A 19,010-nucleotide genomic window follows, 5' to 3' on the forward strand; every position below is an offset into this window, starting at 1 on the left:
GCCATCTCAGACTGGAGCTGACCTCGGCGCTAGCCTGCTCTGCCCCCCTGTGGCAGCTCTATGTGCCTACCACAGCGGCAGCAGGGCATGCCGCTTCTTCCACAGCGTGACCAAGGCTAGCGCCTGTTCGCCGTCAGTGCAGAGGAAGCAGCTGGTAGACTCTACAGACGTGGGAACACTGAGGATGGAAGACTTTAATCAGTATCAATTTAATCAAATAATGTTGATAACAGAACACGCACACAGATAGTACTAGTCTGCAGTAGCTCACATTTAGATTGAAGTTCATTGGGTTAGCTAACTGGATGATTTTTCGGAGTTGTTATTGCTTTCTTGGCAGGTCTGGTTGCTATGGCGACACCTCCAACCTTCCAGAGAACGGCCTAAGCAAACGTATTCGCTCACTGTTTGAGAAAGCCATAGCAACAGAGCATGAGGTCCCACTGTCCGTTGCTGTGGAGGATGTACATGAACTTCCTGGTAAGACACCTCTTTAAAACATACCCCTAAATCATTATCCAGTTATCAGTTCCAATAGCCGAATGATGAAGGAGCATTGGAAGTTTGGCTGAAGCTGACGTCAGGTGTTTTGTTGTGTACTATAGGTGTCAGAAGGGAAAGTGGAGAAGGGACGAGTGCTCTCCAGGATGTCCCATGGGCCAAGGTGAGCACAGTGACAGATGAAATGATGAAACAGTGATAATTAGTAGCTCTTGTGTGTGTTTTAGTAATAATATATGAACTTGTTTCTGAAGTGTGTGTGTGTGTGTGTGTTCATCCACAGGGTTTATACATGGACACGGTGAAGCTCTTTCCTGAGCACGTGCAGGAGTTCCTGGACCTGATGACAGAGAAGGAGCTCAGACAGAGTTCCCATGGAGGAGGTGGACATACTGCTGGAGGACTGAGGCTCTAAAACTCAGTGCAACAGGAGCCTGGCTTCCTCAGACACTACTGTGGACACCCAGACGTTGTGCACTGACCAATAGAACAGTGTCCTCAGATAAAATAGCATTTTACTTTTCAAACAGTGTGAATAAATGATTTTACACATACGCTGTATTATGTGTTAATTCAAAAATGTCCATATTTTGATGGATTTCATATCTATTTTTATATCAAGGACTTGAGTTTAAACTGATGAAAAAAATAGATTACTCTGATAATTTAAAATGAATGTTTTGTTTCCCAACACTGGTCTGCCAACCTTTATTTAAAAATAAGCTCTAATCCTTTCACGCATTGTGAATCCTGAGGGATGCGGGTGTGCATTTCCTGCGGGATAACGACATCACAGCTAAATGGTGTGGAACAGAGCACACCGGAGTGTACACTTTAGAGTCAGGAGGGAAGGAGAGAGGAAACACAGACATGAGGGTAGAGAAGCTTTATATAGTCTCATTACTGCTTATCCTTCAGAGTAGTAGAGCATCCACTATGGCTGTCTCAGGTGAGTCTGACACTTCTGATGACCTTTAACCTATTATAATGTGCCTCTGTGAGTTTACTGGATTGGCCTCTGCCTTTACATGCTACTAAGTAAATGCTACATTTCTACTTGATACCAACTACTCAGGCTGTGCTATGGTGATGTAGAATTCCATTAGTGAATAATATGATAACATGGATATCATGTAGTCTTCATAGCTTCTCACTTCATAGCTGTATTCGTTTTTTCTTGAAATCAGATCAACAGAACTTTTACCTTATATATTTGAAAATTACTTCCATTCATGATGATCTATATTCTGATCACAGATAAAGAATGTAATGATGATGCATTTCCTGTCCGGGAAGACTGTGAAGTTGACACAGTGTGTGGAGAAGCTATATGTCATCACAACCAGTATGTCACCTGCCATGTCAACCGCTGTGGCACCTGTGAACCTGTGTTCCGAGGCTATGACAACATCACTGTCAACTGCACCCAGTGTAAGACCATCTTCTGTGGCTTATATCTCTTATCTGCAGTGGGATTTGCCTTGTATATCAGTATGATTTTAGACATTTAGTCTTGGACATAAATTAAGTGGTTCAATTGCTTCCTTTGTATAAATCCACACACATTACTCTGTAGTCTATCTGATATCTGAGTAAATTTGGAATGATATATGAAATTGGAAATATCTCATGTTATTGAACTCTTCATCAGTGACTCCCAAGTGTCGTCTAATACACCTGGAGATGTTGAGCAAGCACAGGACAGGAACCATGTTAACTGGGGGGAGTTTAGGGACAAAGTACCATCCAAACTGTGATGGAGCTGGTATGTTCAGACCTAAACAGTGCAGAGAGGAGGACACCAAACTATGCTGGTGTGTTAACAAGGCTGGAGTCCCAGTCTCTGACAAGACACATGACCCCCTCAAATGTGACAGGCTGGTCACAGTCCAGTGAGTGAAATCATGAAGAAAACTATATATTTTATTATTAATATGTATTATATATTGTTTCTAAAATACCTAAGTGATCAATAATTATGTTCTGTCTTTCATTTGCAGTGTCATTGATATTCAATTCACATTTAAAGTGGAGTTCACACCTATTGCAAAAACCATGGATGAGATACGAAGGTTTGTTTCCTTCCTCTGTAGTAACCCATTGATATGCAGTTTTGTATTAAATACAATTGTTATTGAAAGGTTATATTGTCACGGCACCATTGTTGTTTCAGGCAGTTGGTATTAAAGCTGGACAGGGAATATACACTGGATAAAACACAGATCCTAGACATAACTGTGAGTAAGCAGGCATGTTTCCTCATAGATTATCGTTTGAGATTGTGAGTGAGCTCTGTCTTTATGAATGTGTTATTTGTGCTGGTCGGCCACATCCTCAGGTGCGGGAGCTGTACCAAGTAGTGTCCATCCGGCTGACTGATGACAGGACAGACAAAGAGCCAGTGGACATAGCAACTGTGGCCTACTACATTGAGAGAGATGTGAGACATTTTGTAAGAGCTGTATCTGCTTTCAGACCTTTCAAAAAGGCTGTTTGCTTGTAAAGTCATTGAATATATCTTTAACAGTCGACGGGGGCTCCATATTTTAAGAAAGAATCATTTTTTTGTATAAAGGTCTGTTCAATCTGGCATGCCTGGTGCTAATATTTTGCTTTAACTATGCAGTGAAATTGAACTGTTTTGCCATCCCGTCTAGTTGAAAAGCAACAGGTTTGGGTTTGAGGTGGACGGCCGGAGACTAGAGGTGGCGAGGGACTCCGTCAAGGTCCTATTCTTTCACTATGACCACCAACACATGGACATGATGACCATCAATCCAGGCTTTGCTGCCCTCATCCTCATCATTGCCCTGGCCATTATCATTGGTGTTTCTGTGTCTGTGAGTAAGAGCAAAACTAATTGGACACTAGATTCAGTACAATACCACTGCCATCCTCACATCACAACTTCTCTCTCTCTCTCTTTGTCCATCACTATTGTCAGGTGGTGGTACAAAGGAAAGCTCTGCTGGAGAGGAGATTCCAGTTTGAAGTCATTGAGGTATAGTCTGATACAGCAAATTGCGGCATTAATCTGACCTCAATGTATTGTCCTGTGTTTTACTCTCCCTTTTTAAATGCAGGTTCAAGGGCAGAACAACCACCTGGAACAGCAAGAAGCTACAATGACCTACTTTGTCATGTGACATACTTTATCTTTGTTGGTTATAGTAGATTTGTTTATTTTTTAGTTGTCACTCAGTTCATTTATATGCAAAGTTGTTGTCCAATTATCTCTTTCCCTGACTAAAACAATAGTCAGCTGCACATTATGGAAATATTGTAATTGGTTGATTTCTTAACATGGATTCTAACCTGTTGCTTTAATGAAATATTAAACAAGAATTGACCATGGTTGAAAAAAAAATTCAATATGTACTTTATTTGAAATAAAAATCAGAATTGTTTCAAATAGTTTATTTACTATTATTGTACTTCAAGAGGTGATACTTAGGTTATGGTAACAGACCATAATACAAGATTGTTCATTTGTTCAGAAAGCCAACTTACTTTAACAGCTGCAGAATTGAATACCAAACAGCTGGCTACATCTAGTCCAAACTATACAATGAACATGTATGAAAGGTTTTACTAGGCAATAACAGTTTTGAAGCAGTAAGTGAAAGAACAGAACATTTCTGAAGTGCGTTCCGCCCCTGTTAGAGGTATAGTCCCTCTGGTGTCCCTTCCTGTTTCTTATACAACACGTTCTCCTTCGACTTCTTAAAGTCCTCGTTCGTCACCTTCATCCTGCGCTCTCTCAGAGCCATCAGCCCTGCCTCTGTACAAATGGCCTAAAGTGAGTGATAGAAAGAAGTTAAACACTTCAGTGAAAATTCTTTGAGGTGCCACAGGATGGCAGCAAAACCAGAAGGTAAAAGTTAGAAAGACTATGCCCTTCTATTTATCTCCCAGCTTGTTACTGCACCTTGATGTCAGCTCCGGAGAGGTCATCCTTGGCTAGGATCAGTTCGTCCAGGGTCACATCGTCTGCCACAGTCATCCTGCTGGTGTGGATCTGGAAGATCCTTCGCTTGGTCTTCTCATCCGGCAGGGGGAACTCTATTTTACGGTCAATACGGCCTGAGGAGTGGGGGACAAAAAGATATACCAAATCAGAGGACATGCTCCTTGGGGCAATCACATAAGATACGTGATCTTCCTGTCTGGATTGGGTTCGTGCAGTGGGTGAGATCTTCATGGGCTATACCCGGCCTTGTCTCAGGGTAGTAAATTGGTGGTTTGAAGATATCCCTCTAGTGGTGTGGGGGCTGTGCTTTGGCAAAGTGGGTGGGGTTATATCCTGCCTGGTTGGCCCTGTCCGGGGGTATCGTCAGACAGGGTCTCCCGACCCCTCCTGTCTCAGCCTCCAGTATTTATGCTGCAATAGTTTGTGTCAGGGTGCTAGGATCAGTCTTAATTCTCCGGTCTTGTCCTTTGTGAATTTAAGTATGCTCCCCCTAACTCTCTTCTCTCTGAGGACCTGAGCCCTAGGACCATGCCTTGGGACTACCTGGCCTGATGACTCCTTGCTGTCCCCAGTCCACCTGCTGCTGCGCCAGTTTCAACTGTTTTGCCTGCGCATATGGAACCCTGACCTGTTCACTGGACAAGCTACCTTGTCCTGGACCTGATGTTTTCGACTCTCTCTCTCCCGCACCTGCTGCCTCGAACTCAATGATCGGCTATGAAAAGCCAACTGACATTTACTCCTGAGGTGCTGTCCTGTTGCACCCTCTACAACCACTGTTATTATTCGACCCTGCTGGTTTGAACATCTTGGCCATGTTCTGTTATAATCTCCACCAAGCACAGCCAGAAGAGGACTGGCCATCCTTCATATCCTGGTTCCTCTCTCGGTCCCGGCCTTTCTAGGGAGTTTTTTCCTTGACACTGTGCTTCTAGAGCTGCATTGCTTGCTGTTTGGGGTTTTAGGCTGGGTTTCTATATAGCACTTTGTCACATCGGCTGATGCAAAAAGGGTTTTACAAATCAATTTGATACTGCATCTCCAATCATTACTTGCTAAAAGTCAGTATTAATTTAGGTTGGCATAGCCTGCATTGTAATTTCAATTGAAGATTCATAGTCGTATAATAATGTTATCGTGTACCTGGTCTGATGAGTGCGGGGTCCAGGGTCTCTATCCTGTTGGTGGCCATAATGACCTTGACATCGCCTCTGGAATCAAAGCCATCCAGCTGGTTAAGCAGCTCCAGCAAAGTCCTCTGGATCTCCCGCTCTCCTCCTGAGTTAGAATCATACCTGCATAGGACACAGTAGTCAGCCCACAACCTTAACCACTGAGACACACCATAAAATTGTAGCGATTACCTCCTATACATGGAGGTTCATTGAAGTATACAAAATATAGTACTGTAATCCAGTGGCAGTCGGTGCCGTTTAAGAAGAGGGAGGACAGTTTTATTTTTTTTGAGCATGGCCTTATTTCTATTACAGCATAATGGATGATTGTCATTCATATTCCATTCATCCAGCTCAATGTAACATCAATAGGTTTAGGATACTACATGCTACTCTACTTTCCCCTATACCCATCATGAGGTTGCTACAACCTAGCCTATGAATGAAAGTTTACAACGTAAGTGCACACAGGTTCAGCACGCATGTGAACCAAGGACAACGGAGCATGTTGGCTTCCCTGTTAAATATGACGACGGAAGAAGGGTGGTGGACAACACCATTACGGTGTGTAGGCATTGTGCCACAAGAAAGTCGTATGATCATGGAAATACATTGAGTGTCGCCACACATTTAAAGTGTCATCACCCTGGTGTGTCAGTGACGGGAGTCAACTCAGCCAAGAGACAATAACTTCTCACCGCGGCATTTAAGCCCTTTGCTGACGAATCAGACCGGGTTGAAGCAATCACCAAATCTATTGGGATGTTTATCACAACAAAGGGTTCAAAAATACGGTGGAGCCACGCTACGAAATCCCCTCTCGCACCCACTTTAGGATGAAGATCGTGCCAGATTTTTATGAATAGGAAAAGATCAAAATTGTCAATGGATTATCCAAGGCATCCTCTGTTGCTCTCACCACAGGCTGGTGGACCTCCAGGGCAACGGAATGCTACGTGACTGACTGCTCACTACACCACAGAGGAGTGGACCTCCAGGGCAACGGAATGCTACATGACTGATTGCTCACTACACCACAGAGGAGTGGACCTCCAGGGCAACGGAATGCTACGTGACTGACTGCTCACTACACCACAGAGGAGTGGACCTCCAGGGTAACAGAAAGCTAAGTGACTGACTGCTCACTACACCACAGACAGGTTGACCTCTAGGGTAACGGTAAGCTATGTGACTGTGACTGCTCATTACACCACAGAGGAGTGGACCTCCAGGGTAACAGAAAGCTACATGACTGATTGCTCACTACACCACAGTGGACCTCCAGGGTAACAGAACGCTACATGACTGATTGCTCACTACACCACAGAGGAGTGGACCTCCAGGGTAACAGACAGCTAAGTGACTGAATGCTCACTACACCACAGAGGAGTGGACCTCCAGGGTAACAGAAAGCTAAGTGACTGACTGCTCACTACACCACAGAGGAGTGGGAGATGCGAAGTCCGGTGCTACAGACACGCCCCTTCTGAGTCACACAGGCATAAATCTGGCACAGGTACTGCTAGGAGCAGTAGCAGAGTAGAAGCTAGAGAGGCCCAATAGCAATAACCCAACCACCACAGGTAATGCCAAGAACCAAGTAAATGCAGTGATAGAGGCTGGACTGGGGCCACAGATAGCTTGCTTTACATATGTGATCAATTTAGCATCTCAAAGGGGAATCTCAGGTAACCAGATGGACCGCCTCCTTGGGAGGATCAGGAAGGTGGTTTCCTTTTTCCACCGAAGCACAACAGCCGCTCATGTGCTTAAGACCAAGAAAGAAATGTTACAGCTACCGACCCACAAGCTCATACACCATGTCACAACAACATGGAACTCCACTTATGACATGCTGGAGAGCTATCTTGAGCAGCATGCAGCTGAATACTCTGCACTGACAGACAAGACCCTGAAAAAAGAAAGATACCGTCACCTTGTCTGATGATGGCGTGAAAAAGTGGCAGAGGAGGTCCTCCAGGTGCTCAAACGCCTCAAAACAGTTAAACCCGGCTGAGCACTGAAACTGCACTGTCTGTGTCCATGATCCTACCTCTGAAAACAAGGATGGCCCCAAGTGAGGAAGACAGCACCATCACTAGAGATGTCAAGGCTGCCATTAGAGAGGACCTGAACCTCAGATACCCCCCTAAAGTAAACGACTACTTTCATAGATCTACTGCACTGGATCCAAGGTTAAAGTCCCTGTCTCACCTAGACCCTGCCCTTCGTCGGAAGACACAGTGAGCTCACCACTGAGATTGTGGCCACTGAAGAGGTAAAAAAATAAAATAAGAGTGAATTGCCTAAATAATAAATATACTGCAGTCTAATGTTAGTCTATGCTAATGCTATTATAGAATCATCCATTATTGATCTGGAATAATAATGGCTTTTATTAAATGTTAATGCCACAATTATAGTTATATGAAAATAAATAATTAGTTTAATAGATCAAGTAATTTTTTCTGCAGGGTCAAGCCACAGAGCCGACAAAAGCAGACTGAGGCATCTCCTCCACAATATTATTTGGCCATGAAGGAGCTTTTCGGGGAGAGCTTTGTGAGCAAGGACACATGCAAGACGTTTGCCAACACCATCAAAGAGATGGCGGCATCCTACAAGACAGCAAGCGGCGTTCCAGTGGATGGTGATCCACTGGCATGGTGGAAAAGCAATGAGTGTAAATACCCTCACATTGCCATGATGGCATGACACTGCCTGGCATATCAGTCCCTAGCAAGAGGGTGTTCTCCAAGGCTGGGGACATAGTGACTGCAAAGAGGTCTCCCCTCTCCCCAGACAATGTAGACTTCAAATAGTTTTTCAAAAAGATGAGGAAGTTATAAGCTCAGGTCTGCTTTGCTTTCCTTCTTTTTGATGACGTGGACATTCATTCACTATTGTTCAAAGGTAACATGCCTCATATTGCACTTTAAATTAACAATTGAGTATTGAATATATTTGAAGATTTGATTTAAACATTGAAAAGGTCCTTGTTCTTTAAGTAATAAATGGAAAGCAAAGTTATATTTGTCTCCTTTTTTTCTTCTTCTGCTGATCAGAAAAATGATCTGATCGTGACTCAAAACTGTGAGTTTAGAGATCCGTTGCACCACTAGTGAGTAAAATACATTTTTCATACTGGTACCCCTTTGGAATCAAACCCACAACCCTGGCATTACAAGTGCCATGCTCTACCAACTGAGCCACAATCCTTTGATCGTTGTACAATTCCTTCTCGCATCTATGCGCTCTCCTCCTCTCACCCTTTCCCTTCGCTTGTGGACTTCAGTTCACAACACATCAGCTGTCTGTGACCAGGCAAAAAAGATTTTTAAGCCAAAACCTTCATATCATAACTGATAACTGCCACACAGCCTACATCGTTGTCACCATATTAATGTCATAGCTACTAGAATTAACGCGTTAGTAAACCTGCTACAATCATGCTGTACAGAGTACAGTCAGCAGCAAACAGCTTAGCAGTTACACTAGCGGGTCTTGGCGGCAATAAATTAATAAAACCAAAATCGTACCACGACTTGGAAGAGTTCCAGTGTTGGATAGCCATAGCCAGCTAGCTAACATAGCATCCCTCTGGGGTGTTTGAGAAGGCTAAACTAGCTAGCTGTATTTGCTAGCTAAGTAAGTAAATTTGTGTTTGCTATATATATATATATATATATATATATATAATATATATATATATATAATATATATATATATATAATATATATATATAATATATATATATATATATATATATATATATAGCACTCTCGCTCTCTCTTGCTTCATTTGAAGAATTTAATTTGTTCATAACTATTGTCTTTCTCTCTCCGAGTCAACTACTCACCACATTTTATGTACTGCAGTGCTAGCTAGCTGTAGCTTATACTAGATTATCTGATCCTTTGATTGGGTGGACAACAAGAGCTCCTATAGGTTGGAGGACATCCTCCAGAAGTTGTCCTAATTACAGTGTAAGTCTATGGAAGGAGGTGAGAACCACGAGACTCCTAGGTTTTGTATTGAAGTCAAAGTACCCAGAGGAGGATGGAAGCAAGCTGTCCTCTGGCTACACCATGGTGCTACTCTACAGAGTGGAAAACAGTGTTTTAATCAACTATTTGGTGACGTGAATATATTTAGCATTGTTTGATCTAAAAAGGATAACTTTAAATGTTTCACTATTTTTAGTTTTATGAAATTCACTGAGGATGGTCCTCCCCTTACTCCACTGCTGTAATCACATTGTGTCCACTGTACTGCTATTTCAATCACTTAGCAATAGTAAAGCAAATAAGCTTTGTACGAGCCAGAACGGCCCCTTAGGGCTGGCGCGTAGCTCCCGTTTCTGTAGCGAGAGGCAACTTAATGTCGGCCTGCCAATACACTCCCTGGACATACAGAGATGCATGAAGGTTTTTGTATGACCCGACTGGGGATGGAACTCCCAACCTTCCAATCCCAAGGTAGACACTATGGCATACATTGGGCGACCAATGGAAAGTTGGGTGTTGACTATTTATCAGAGTTCACATACAATGCCTTCAGAAAGTATTCACACCCCTGGACCTTTTCCACATTGTGGGTTACACATTTAGTCAATGATTTGCACAAAATACTTCGCATAGTCAAAATAAAAAAAAAGGAAATAAAATAAAAAAAAACACTAATACATCTTGATTAGATGAGAATTCCTCCCTCTGAGTCAATACATGCAAGAATCACCATTTGCAGCGATTACAGCTCTCTGCACTGATTACAGAGTCTTTCTGGGAGTCTAAGAGCTTTGAACATCTGGATTGTATAATATTTGCCCATTAATCTTTCTAAAATTCTTCAAACTCAAGTTGGTTGTTGATCATTGCTAGACAGCCATTTTCAAGTCTTGCCATAGATTTAAGCCCAAACGAACTACTCCACGCGGGAACATTCAATGTTGTCTTGGTAAGCAACTCCAGTGTATATGTGGCCTTGTGTTTTAGGTAATTTGTTCTTAACTGACTTGCCTAGTTAAATAAAGGTACAATTAAAAAATGTTTTTTTTAATTGTCCTGCTGGAAAGGTGAATTTGTCTCCCAAGGTCTGTTGGAAAGCAGACAGAACTAAGTTTTCCTCTAGGATTTTGCCTGTGCTTAACTCTATTTAGTTTATTATTATCATTAAAAAAACTCCCTAGTCCTTGCCGATGACAAGGATACCCATAACATGATGCAGCCAACACCATGCTTGAAAATATGTGGTACTTAACAATCTACCAAAAGGTGCAATTCTTTGTGAACCATTGGAAAACCTCCCTGGTCTATGTGGTTGAATGAGGGACATTACATCGAATTGTATATGTGGGGTACAGAGATGGGGTAGTCATTCAAAAAATCATGTTAAAACACTATTATTGCACAGAGTGAGTCCATGCAACGTATTATGTGACTTGTTGAGCACATTTTTACTCCTGAACTTATTTAGGATTGCGTTAACAAAAGGGGTCAATACTTATTGACTCAAGGCATTTCAGATTTTCATTTTGTATTCATTTGAAAACATAACTCCACTTTGACTTTATGGGGTATTGTGTGTAGATCAGGGGCACAAAATCTAAACGGTATCAATTTTAAATTGAGGCTGGAACACAACATGTGGAAAAATTCAAGGGATGTGAATACTTTCTGAAGGCACTGTAGGTCTCCAGGAAAATAAGGAGTGCTCAACAATAATCACAACATACCTTTTTTTTGTATTTAAGAAAAACGCCAAAATTATTGAAACCCTTGATGAAGATGAGCAAAAAAAAAATACTGTATAAAATAAACAACACAAATACTGAACTATATTGTATGCTCCCCTAAAATTGGGAAATTATATTTTATACTAAAACAATTGCACAGAGAAAGAGTTTGATTTAACAAGTAATAAAACAATTCTCAAACACCTCCACTGGTCCTGTTGCTTTTAAGGTCAACAACATCCTGAACTTTACCAAGTACTGGGACATTTTGGTCAAAAACCTGGTTGACTCTGCCAGGAGGCTGGCACTTGTCCGCAAGTGGATCTTCCAGCAAGACAATAACCCCAGGCACACATCAACATCCACAAAGAAATGGTTCATTGACCACAAAAATCAACATTTTGCAATGGCCGTCTCAGTCTCCAGACTTGAATCCCAAATGAAAACCTGTGGCGGGAGGTACATAAGAGCACACAAAGGATATCAAGGATCTGGAAAGATTAGTGATGGAGGAACGGTCTAAGATTTGCCCAGTGTGTTCTCCAATCTCATAAAACACTTTAGAAAAAGGCTCAGTGTCATTATCGTCACAAGGGGAGGGCGCCGGAGTATTGAAAACAGGGGTGGCAATGATTTTGACCCCTATGTGTCTTAGATTTTTCTTTGCTGTTAAAACAAAATTCTTTCTCTGAGCAATTTTTTCCTACCGATACGCATTGAAACCTTGGTACAACAGTGAAGGGAACAGGGAGAGGACTGCGCCTAGGCCGAGGGTGGGCCCTATTAGCAGAACACATATGTACTTGTTATTGCTAAATAACGAGGTGAACACAAGGACAACGGTCTTTTGCGGATTTTGTTTTGTATGCTGTGGCTTCTCTCTATAACGGTCACCTATGTAAATGATGCAGACTATCGTAGCGATGACACATTGAGGTATACAAAACATAGTCATGTAAATCACATTGTGTCCACTGTACTGCTAATTCAATCATTAAGCAATAGTAAAGCAAGTAAGTCTTGTCCAGGCCAGTACGGCTTTATCTCCCGTTTCAGTAGCGAGGCAACTTAATGTCGGCCTACCAGTACTCTCCCTGGACAGGACGCTAGTGCTGAGTGCTATACAGAGAGGCACCAGGGATTGAACCCCCAACCTCCCAAATTTAAGGTGGACACCAATAAGGACACTGAGTTTGTGCAAAGCACAATAACATATTTGCCAACAGGCAAATATTGGTTGAGTAAGCATCGTTTCCTTGTTATTTTGGCATAGGCAAACATAGAACCTAAGTAGTAGCTTTCGTCCCAGATTTAAACTTGTGCCTAAGAACAGCCCTTAGCAGTGATATATTGGCCATATATGACTCCCCCTCGGGAGGAATTGACAAAGTAACTGCTGTGTTGATGAAGAACGGCTATATAAACCTTCCCTACTTGAAGCCCTGCCTAGTGTCATCTCGGAGTCCGGTCCAGCCTTCAGCAGACATGATGTACTGTTCTCTTCTGCTGATGATCCCTCTCCTGATGGCGCAACACACGTTCATATACAAACCCTTCACTTCTGGGTAAGGCTCCAGAAGTTCCCAAGAGAGAGAAGTTACTAAGAGATAGGTGCCTTTACATTGCCAGAAGCTGCCAGGCAATAAGGGCGCACTATTTTGAATTTGAAGACGGGCTGTATTACCTGACCACAGAGAACGGGGTGGTGTACCAAACCTTCTGCGATATGACCACAGACGGCGGCGGCTGGACGTTGGTGGCGAGCGTACACGAGAACAACATCTATGGGAAGTGCACGCTGGGTGACCGTTGGACAAGCCAGTAGGGCAGCAACCCCTTTCGGCCAGAAGGGGATGGCAACTGGGTCAACATGAAAACTTTCGGGAAAAGTTGAAGGCGCCACTGCTGACGATTACAAGAATCATGGCTACTATGACATCAAGGCACAAGACATGTCGGTGTGGCACATTCCCAACAATAACCCGATGAAAGACTGGAACCCCACTGCCATCCTGCGCTACCACACCGAGACACGCTTCCTGAGCCAATACGGGGGAAACCTGCATGAACTGGCTATTTGCTCTGGGACCAAACCCAAAGGCGGACAGGTTGATGCATACTGTATTGGTGGTGGTGGGCATTTCCCTGAGGCGGCCCCAAAACAGTGTGGGGACTTCACCTCCTTTGCCTGGAATGGCTATGGGACTCACAAAGGCTGGAGTGCATCAAGACATGCTTGAGGCAGCTGTGTTACTCTTCTACCGCTGACGGCCAGGCCATTTTACTTTATTACAGTCATTTTGTTAATTATATTACTGTAAACTAAAGCAATACTATAAAACAGTGGGCTCCAACTTTTCCTAGCATGAGCTACTTTAACAATTTTTTTTATTTTTTATTTTTTTTTACTTGTCACTACTAATGTTTTTCTAGCTTTCAAATAGGCAAATTCTTATCCTCCCCCCTTCAATTGTCAATGTTTTCTGTCAATGTACCTGGTAAAATAATGGCTAATTAACAACTAAGGGGGGCCTAAAAATCTGCTTATTTGCCCAAATTGTGTTCTCATTAATTTCCTGGTTTTAGAAAAAAATTACAATTGTTCATAAAGAAACAACAAAATGGGATGTTCTGAATCCACGTTAACGCTTAAATAAGAACGTTTTCCAGACGTTTTTAAAATACACATTTAGATTTGAGTTCCCCTTTAATTGTGCATCTATCGAGTCAGAAATGTCCCGTCTAATGTGCCAGTTTAGCGATGGTTCTGTACTGTTGCTGCTAATTTCATGGCAAAGTTACACATAATTTCAAGGCAAAGATACAAATAATATACTTACTCAGGATATACTTCTGCCAGGTAAGCCTACTGTGCAGTTAGCATTTAATTGAGAAGGTTATGGGGAAAGTATTTCTTTCAACCCACAAGATGGTTATCACATCGTTTATGACAGGTGGAATTGTTTGACGAGCTACTCATGGGTGGGCTGCAAGCTACTGGCAGCTCGCGATCGACCTGTTGCGAGACCCCTGCTATAAAACAATAACTATTCAGTACCATCACATGTGAAGACGTGTGCCTTTTATAATCTTTAAGTTGCTGATATTGTGATTTGCTTTAGGCCAGCCCAAGATAATGTAAAACACTTAATGACAACTGTTGTATTTAGGGGGATGGTGGTAGGAAAGTGGGTTTGTGTGTGCTTGTTTGTACTTTTTCCCCCACTGTGCAATAACGTAACAATAAAGTAGTCTATAGATTTGTGAACATGAAATGTGCCTACTGTATTTTTCCATTATAATTATGATGAGCTCCTCATCAACATAAAGACACACTCTGCACAGAACCTCAATGACCACGGTCTGAAAACCCCGCTAGCCTTGCCTTTTAGTCCCGATGGCATCGATCTCATCGATGAAGACGATGGAGGGTGCGTGTTCCTCGGCCACCCTGAACAGCTCTCGGACCAGCTTAGGCCCATCCCCCAGGTACTTCTGGATCAACTCAGAGCCCACCACACGCAGGAAAGTTGCAGACGTCTGGTTAGCCACCGCCTTGGCCAGTAGGGTTTTCCCTAACGCATCATAAGAACAGTGTCAAACTATGCCACTTTTAGAGGCGGTTTCTAGATGTAGTTTTGGACTACAAAGCAAGTTCAATGGAGAATCTCCCTTTTAAATGCCTTTTAGTCCAGGATTAGGCTTAAAGGTGCAATCAGCAGTTGAAACTATAACAAAGTGTTTTAGTAAAAAGCTGAAGGATGGAGCAAGATGTAACCAATCTTAAATTCATAGACTGAGCTATGGACTAACCATCCATGATATCAAAATTATAACTTTAACCATGTTGAGGCGATACGGTGTTTGTTTACATTTACTTTGTTTACAAACATTGGAGTAGAAAAAGCTCATATTTTGGGTTCTGATGGGATATGACAGTTGAACTAAGTCCATGAGACAATATAAGTTATATTCTTGAAGAATCAATGGGAAAATATAATGAATGAATAACTCTGAAATCAAATGTAGCAACTGCAGATTGCCCTTTAAATCTGTGCACAGGAAAACACCGCTTTAAGTATTACCAGAGAAAAGACATATCCAAATGCTGTTCTGTCTGCAATTGTTTTAGTTGTTTTACCAGTCCCTGGTGCGCCATACAAAATGACTCCTTTAGGAGGTTTGATGCCCATCTCTTCATAGTACTCCGGATGGGTCAGAGGGAGCTCCACAGACTCCTGAGAGGAACACAGGGAACCACAAGTACAGTTGTCAATCAGGAAAAATGGTTACCATGTCTTTGATATCGTTCCATATAAGCCATTACAATGAACCTGTACCTTCAATTTAAAAAGTCACACTAGCCTCCAAGGACAGCTGTAACCATTTACATTAAGCATACAGAATAGTTTGTTCTGAAAAATCTTGGGAATCTTATGCATTGAAACGCTATGACTGAGTAGAGCATTAACATGAAGTGTTGTACTATACTCTACTGCTCTACCTTAATTTCCTGGATCTGGTTATCCAGTCCACCAATGTCAGCGTACGTCTCCTGTGGGGCCTTCTCCACCTTCATCACTGTCACAAGAGGATCAGTGTCATCCATTAGGACCCCAATGACGGCATGGACCTGTGAACACACACGTCACTCAATGGCAGTGTACAGTAAATATCAGCTTTCAATGAATTCTTTGCCTGAGTCAGGGCAGCAGCCAAAACACACCTTAGTGGCAGACTCCGTCAGTAATGGCAGACTCAGTCAGTACCTTGTGGTTGAGAAGGACGGAACAGCCCGGCTCCAGCAGGTCCTTGTCTACAAAGGAGAGGATGCTGACATAGTGCTCAGAGCCCACAGACGTAGAAACGATGGCGTGGTTGTCATCGATGATCTCTTCCAGGTTCCCCACTGACATGGGGGTTCCTCTCAGATCATCTACCTTAGACCTCTCCTCCTGCAGGACAACAGAGGATGGATGAATTCATTAATATTTAGATAAAAAAGGTGCAGTGTGAAGGCTTTATAGTGTTATGATGCAAAGAGATCGACCGATACATATTTTACTGATAGGACCAGATGAACAGTATGTAGCCTGCGTTTTATATGCTGCCTGCACATTAAATGCCCGTCGGGAACAATAAAGATCAAGACTTTTTAATAGATTTTCTAGAACACTACCTCTTGTTTCTCCTCAAGGGGCTTCATCTGTTCCTGGTTCCTGATGAACTCCTCCTCCATCAGCAGGTAGTCTTTGATCCGCTCCTGCTTCAGCAGCTTCAGCCTGCAGTGTGTATGTGGAGTTACTGAGAGAGAGAGAGAGCGATCATTCAGCTGTATGGAACGGGTCAAATTGTCTGTAGAAACAGCCGTAACATTGTAAACAGCAGTCTGTTGCGGTTTACAATTCAAAATCAGTAAGTAGAAAGGATCTCTGCCGTGACAATGAAAAGTATAAAGTTAAATGTAGCCCAACTAACTTACCAAGAGGTAGCTTGCTGGCAGCATCAGGTCCCTTGCTCTTCTTCTTCCTCTTCCCAACCCTGGTGGGGATTGGTGGTTCATATTTCTTTTTCTTATCCTGAACAGTCCAGCAAACGTTACAGAACAGTGTGACCAGTTATCAGACATAAAGAGTCGATGTGTAGCAAACTGGTTATATGAATATTCAAGTTTTCACAAGATTGGCTTTAGTGTTATTAGCAACATTAGATCGCTAGCGTTACTACATTTTGAGACAGAGTAACGTTAGCTAGCTAGCAAGCTAGCTACTAGTATGGATTATTTACCTTCTCGTCTTTTTTTCCTCCCCCGGGTCCATGTCCCCCACTCTGACTTTGACCCTGTCAAATAAATCACATATCGGACACACAGTGAAGATAGTCAAAAGCACTTAGCTAGTAACAGTAAGTTAGCTGTAACGTTACTTCAAAACTATAACAAGTTGCTAGCCATAATCTACCTAGCTAGCTAACATGTTTCCACTGGCTGCAAATGGCAGATTGGAATTTAAATGCAGCAAACACGTTCAACAAAATTATAGTTTAGAATGTGATCATAAATGAAGTTAAAAAGTGATGACATCCTTTAAAACACTAGAAATATTGATTTGGAGAAACTGCTGGCTCACCATAGCTTGCTATCCGGTCTGTCAGAGTCGCTTACGTAATACGTCAAAGTATGGCAAGCGAAGCATATCAAAATGAAGAAAAATCGACATTATGAAAACTGATGGAAAATGATGCCTGTTTTGTGAGAACCAAATCAATGGCGAAGACGCTGTCGCCAGGACATACAGAGTTATCAATAAATTAATATTCATGGTGATTAATTTGCATTTTAAACCAATTCCCAAGACACCCAACCAGGCCTTTAAACATCTAAGTATATTCAATCGGCACATGAAGCCTATCATGCTCTGCAAATGGGTCCTGGCTAGAAGGAGTGCAGCTATGGTCAAATTGAGATCAAAAGTAGATTTTGTTTAGTATTTTGGCTAACACTAACCCAACCCTTTTCCTAAACTTAACTTAATTATCCTAACCTGATATGTTAACTCTCCTTACCTGCTGGGTAAATTCTTCTAACCTGCAATGAAAAGTCAAATCTGACATAATCTGTGTCCCATCTAGTCAAACCCCTGAAAATGGTGGAGACCTCCCAGTGAGTAAAATTAGACATCTCATCCAGATGTTGAAATTAGGGAAACGGTTCTGAATTAAAGTTGAAAATACATATTTTCCAGATGTTTAAAATATTTTTTTCCAGACGTTGAAAAATGTATTTTCCAGACATTGAGAAGACTTGAGAAGACTAAATGCATGCTCTTCAACTGATCGCTGCCCGCACCCGCACCCGCCCGCCCGACTAGCATCACTACTCTGGACGGTTCTGACTTAGAATATGTGGACAACTACAAATACCTAGGTGTCTGGTTAGACTGTAAACTCTCCTTCCAGACTCACATTAAGGATCTCCAATCCAAAATTAAATCTAGAATCGGCTTCCTATTTCACAACAAAGCCTCCTTCACTCATGCTGCTAAACATGCCCTCTTAAAACTGACTATCCTACCGATCCTTGACTTCGGCGATGTCATTTACAAAATAGCCTCCAACACTCTACTCAGCAAAGTAGATGTAGTCTATCACAGTGCCATCCGTTTTGTCACCAAAGCCCCATATACTTCCCACCACTGCAACCTGTATGCTCTCATCGGCTGGTCCTTGCTTCATATTCGTCGCCAGACCCACTGGCTCCAGGTCATCTACAAGTCTTTGCTAGGTAAAGCCCTGCCTTATCTCAGCTCACTGGTCATCATATCAACACCCACCCGTAGCACGCGCTCCAGCAGGTATATTTCACTCGTCATCCCCAAAGCCAATTCCAGCTTTGGCCGCCTTTCCTTCCAGTTCTCTGCTGCCAATGACTGGAACAAATTGCAAAAATCACTGAAGCTGGAGACTTATATCTCCCTCACTAACTTTAAGCATCAGCTGTCAGAGCAGCTTACCGATCACTGCACCTGTACACTGCCCATCTGTAAATAGCACACCCAACAACCTCATAACAATATTGTTATTTATTTTTGCTCTTTTTCACCCCAGTATCTCCACTTGCACATCATCATCT

The 19,010-nt window shown here is 42.4% G+C and overlaps 2 protein-coding genes and 1 pseudogene across 3 annotated transcripts; 2 read left to right on the forward strand and 1 right to left on the reverse strand.

The window, feature by feature from the left end:
• Positions 1-347: 347 nt before the first annotated feature.
• On the forward strand, positions 348-3,908 carry LOC135508030 (epithelial cell adhesion molecule-like). Of its 2 annotated transcripts, none has more exons than XM_064927926.1 (10): positions 348-480; positions 606-664; positions 785-1,932; positions 2,153-2,393; positions 2,502-2,573; positions 2,675-2,738; positions 2,840-2,953; positions 3,159-3,341; positions 3,446-3,502; positions 3,585-3,908. In XM_064927926.1, exons 3-10 carry the CDS (start codon positions 1,734-1,736, stop codon positions 3,645-3,647), a joined length of 993 nt encoding a protein of 330 aa, XP_064783998.1. In that variant the 5' UTR covers positions 348-480; positions 606-664; positions 785-1,733; the 3' UTR covers positions 3,648-3,908. The 2 variants fall into 2 exon arrangements, with proteins under 2 accessions (XP_064783998.1, XP_064783999.1); XM_064927927.1 differs by having other exon boundaries at positions 2,840-2,941.
• On the reverse strand, positions 3,857-17,561 carry LOC135508029 (26S proteasome regulatory subunit 4). Its single transcript, XM_064927925.1, has 11 exons — positions 17,509-17,561; positions 17,168-17,221; positions 16,863-16,959; positions 16,560-16,684; positions 16,150-16,335; positions 15,885-16,013; positions 15,522-15,618; positions 14,766-14,955; positions 5,615-5,766; positions 4,430-4,584; positions 3,857-4,295 (listed from the first exon to the last, which is right to left on the reverse strand). Exons 1-11 carry the CDS (start codon positions 17,509-17,511, stop codon positions 4,161-4,163), a joined length of 1,323 nt encoding a protein of 440 aa, XP_064783997.1. The 5' UTR covers positions 17,512-17,561; the 3' UTR covers positions 3,857-4,160.
• LOC135508563 (intelectin-like) lies at positions 7,714-13,648 on the forward strand (annotated as a pseudogene).
• Positions 17,562-19,010: the final 1,449 nt, after the last annotated feature.

Source organism: Oncorhynchus masou, chromosome 21 (assembly GCF_036934945.1).
Source record: "Oncorhynchus masou masou isolate Uvic2021 chromosome 21, UVic_Omas_1.1, whole genome shotgun sequence".
Taxonomy (NCBI): domain Eukaryota; kingdom Metazoa; phylum Chordata; class Actinopteri; order Salmoniformes; family Salmonidae; genus Oncorhynchus; species Oncorhynchus masou.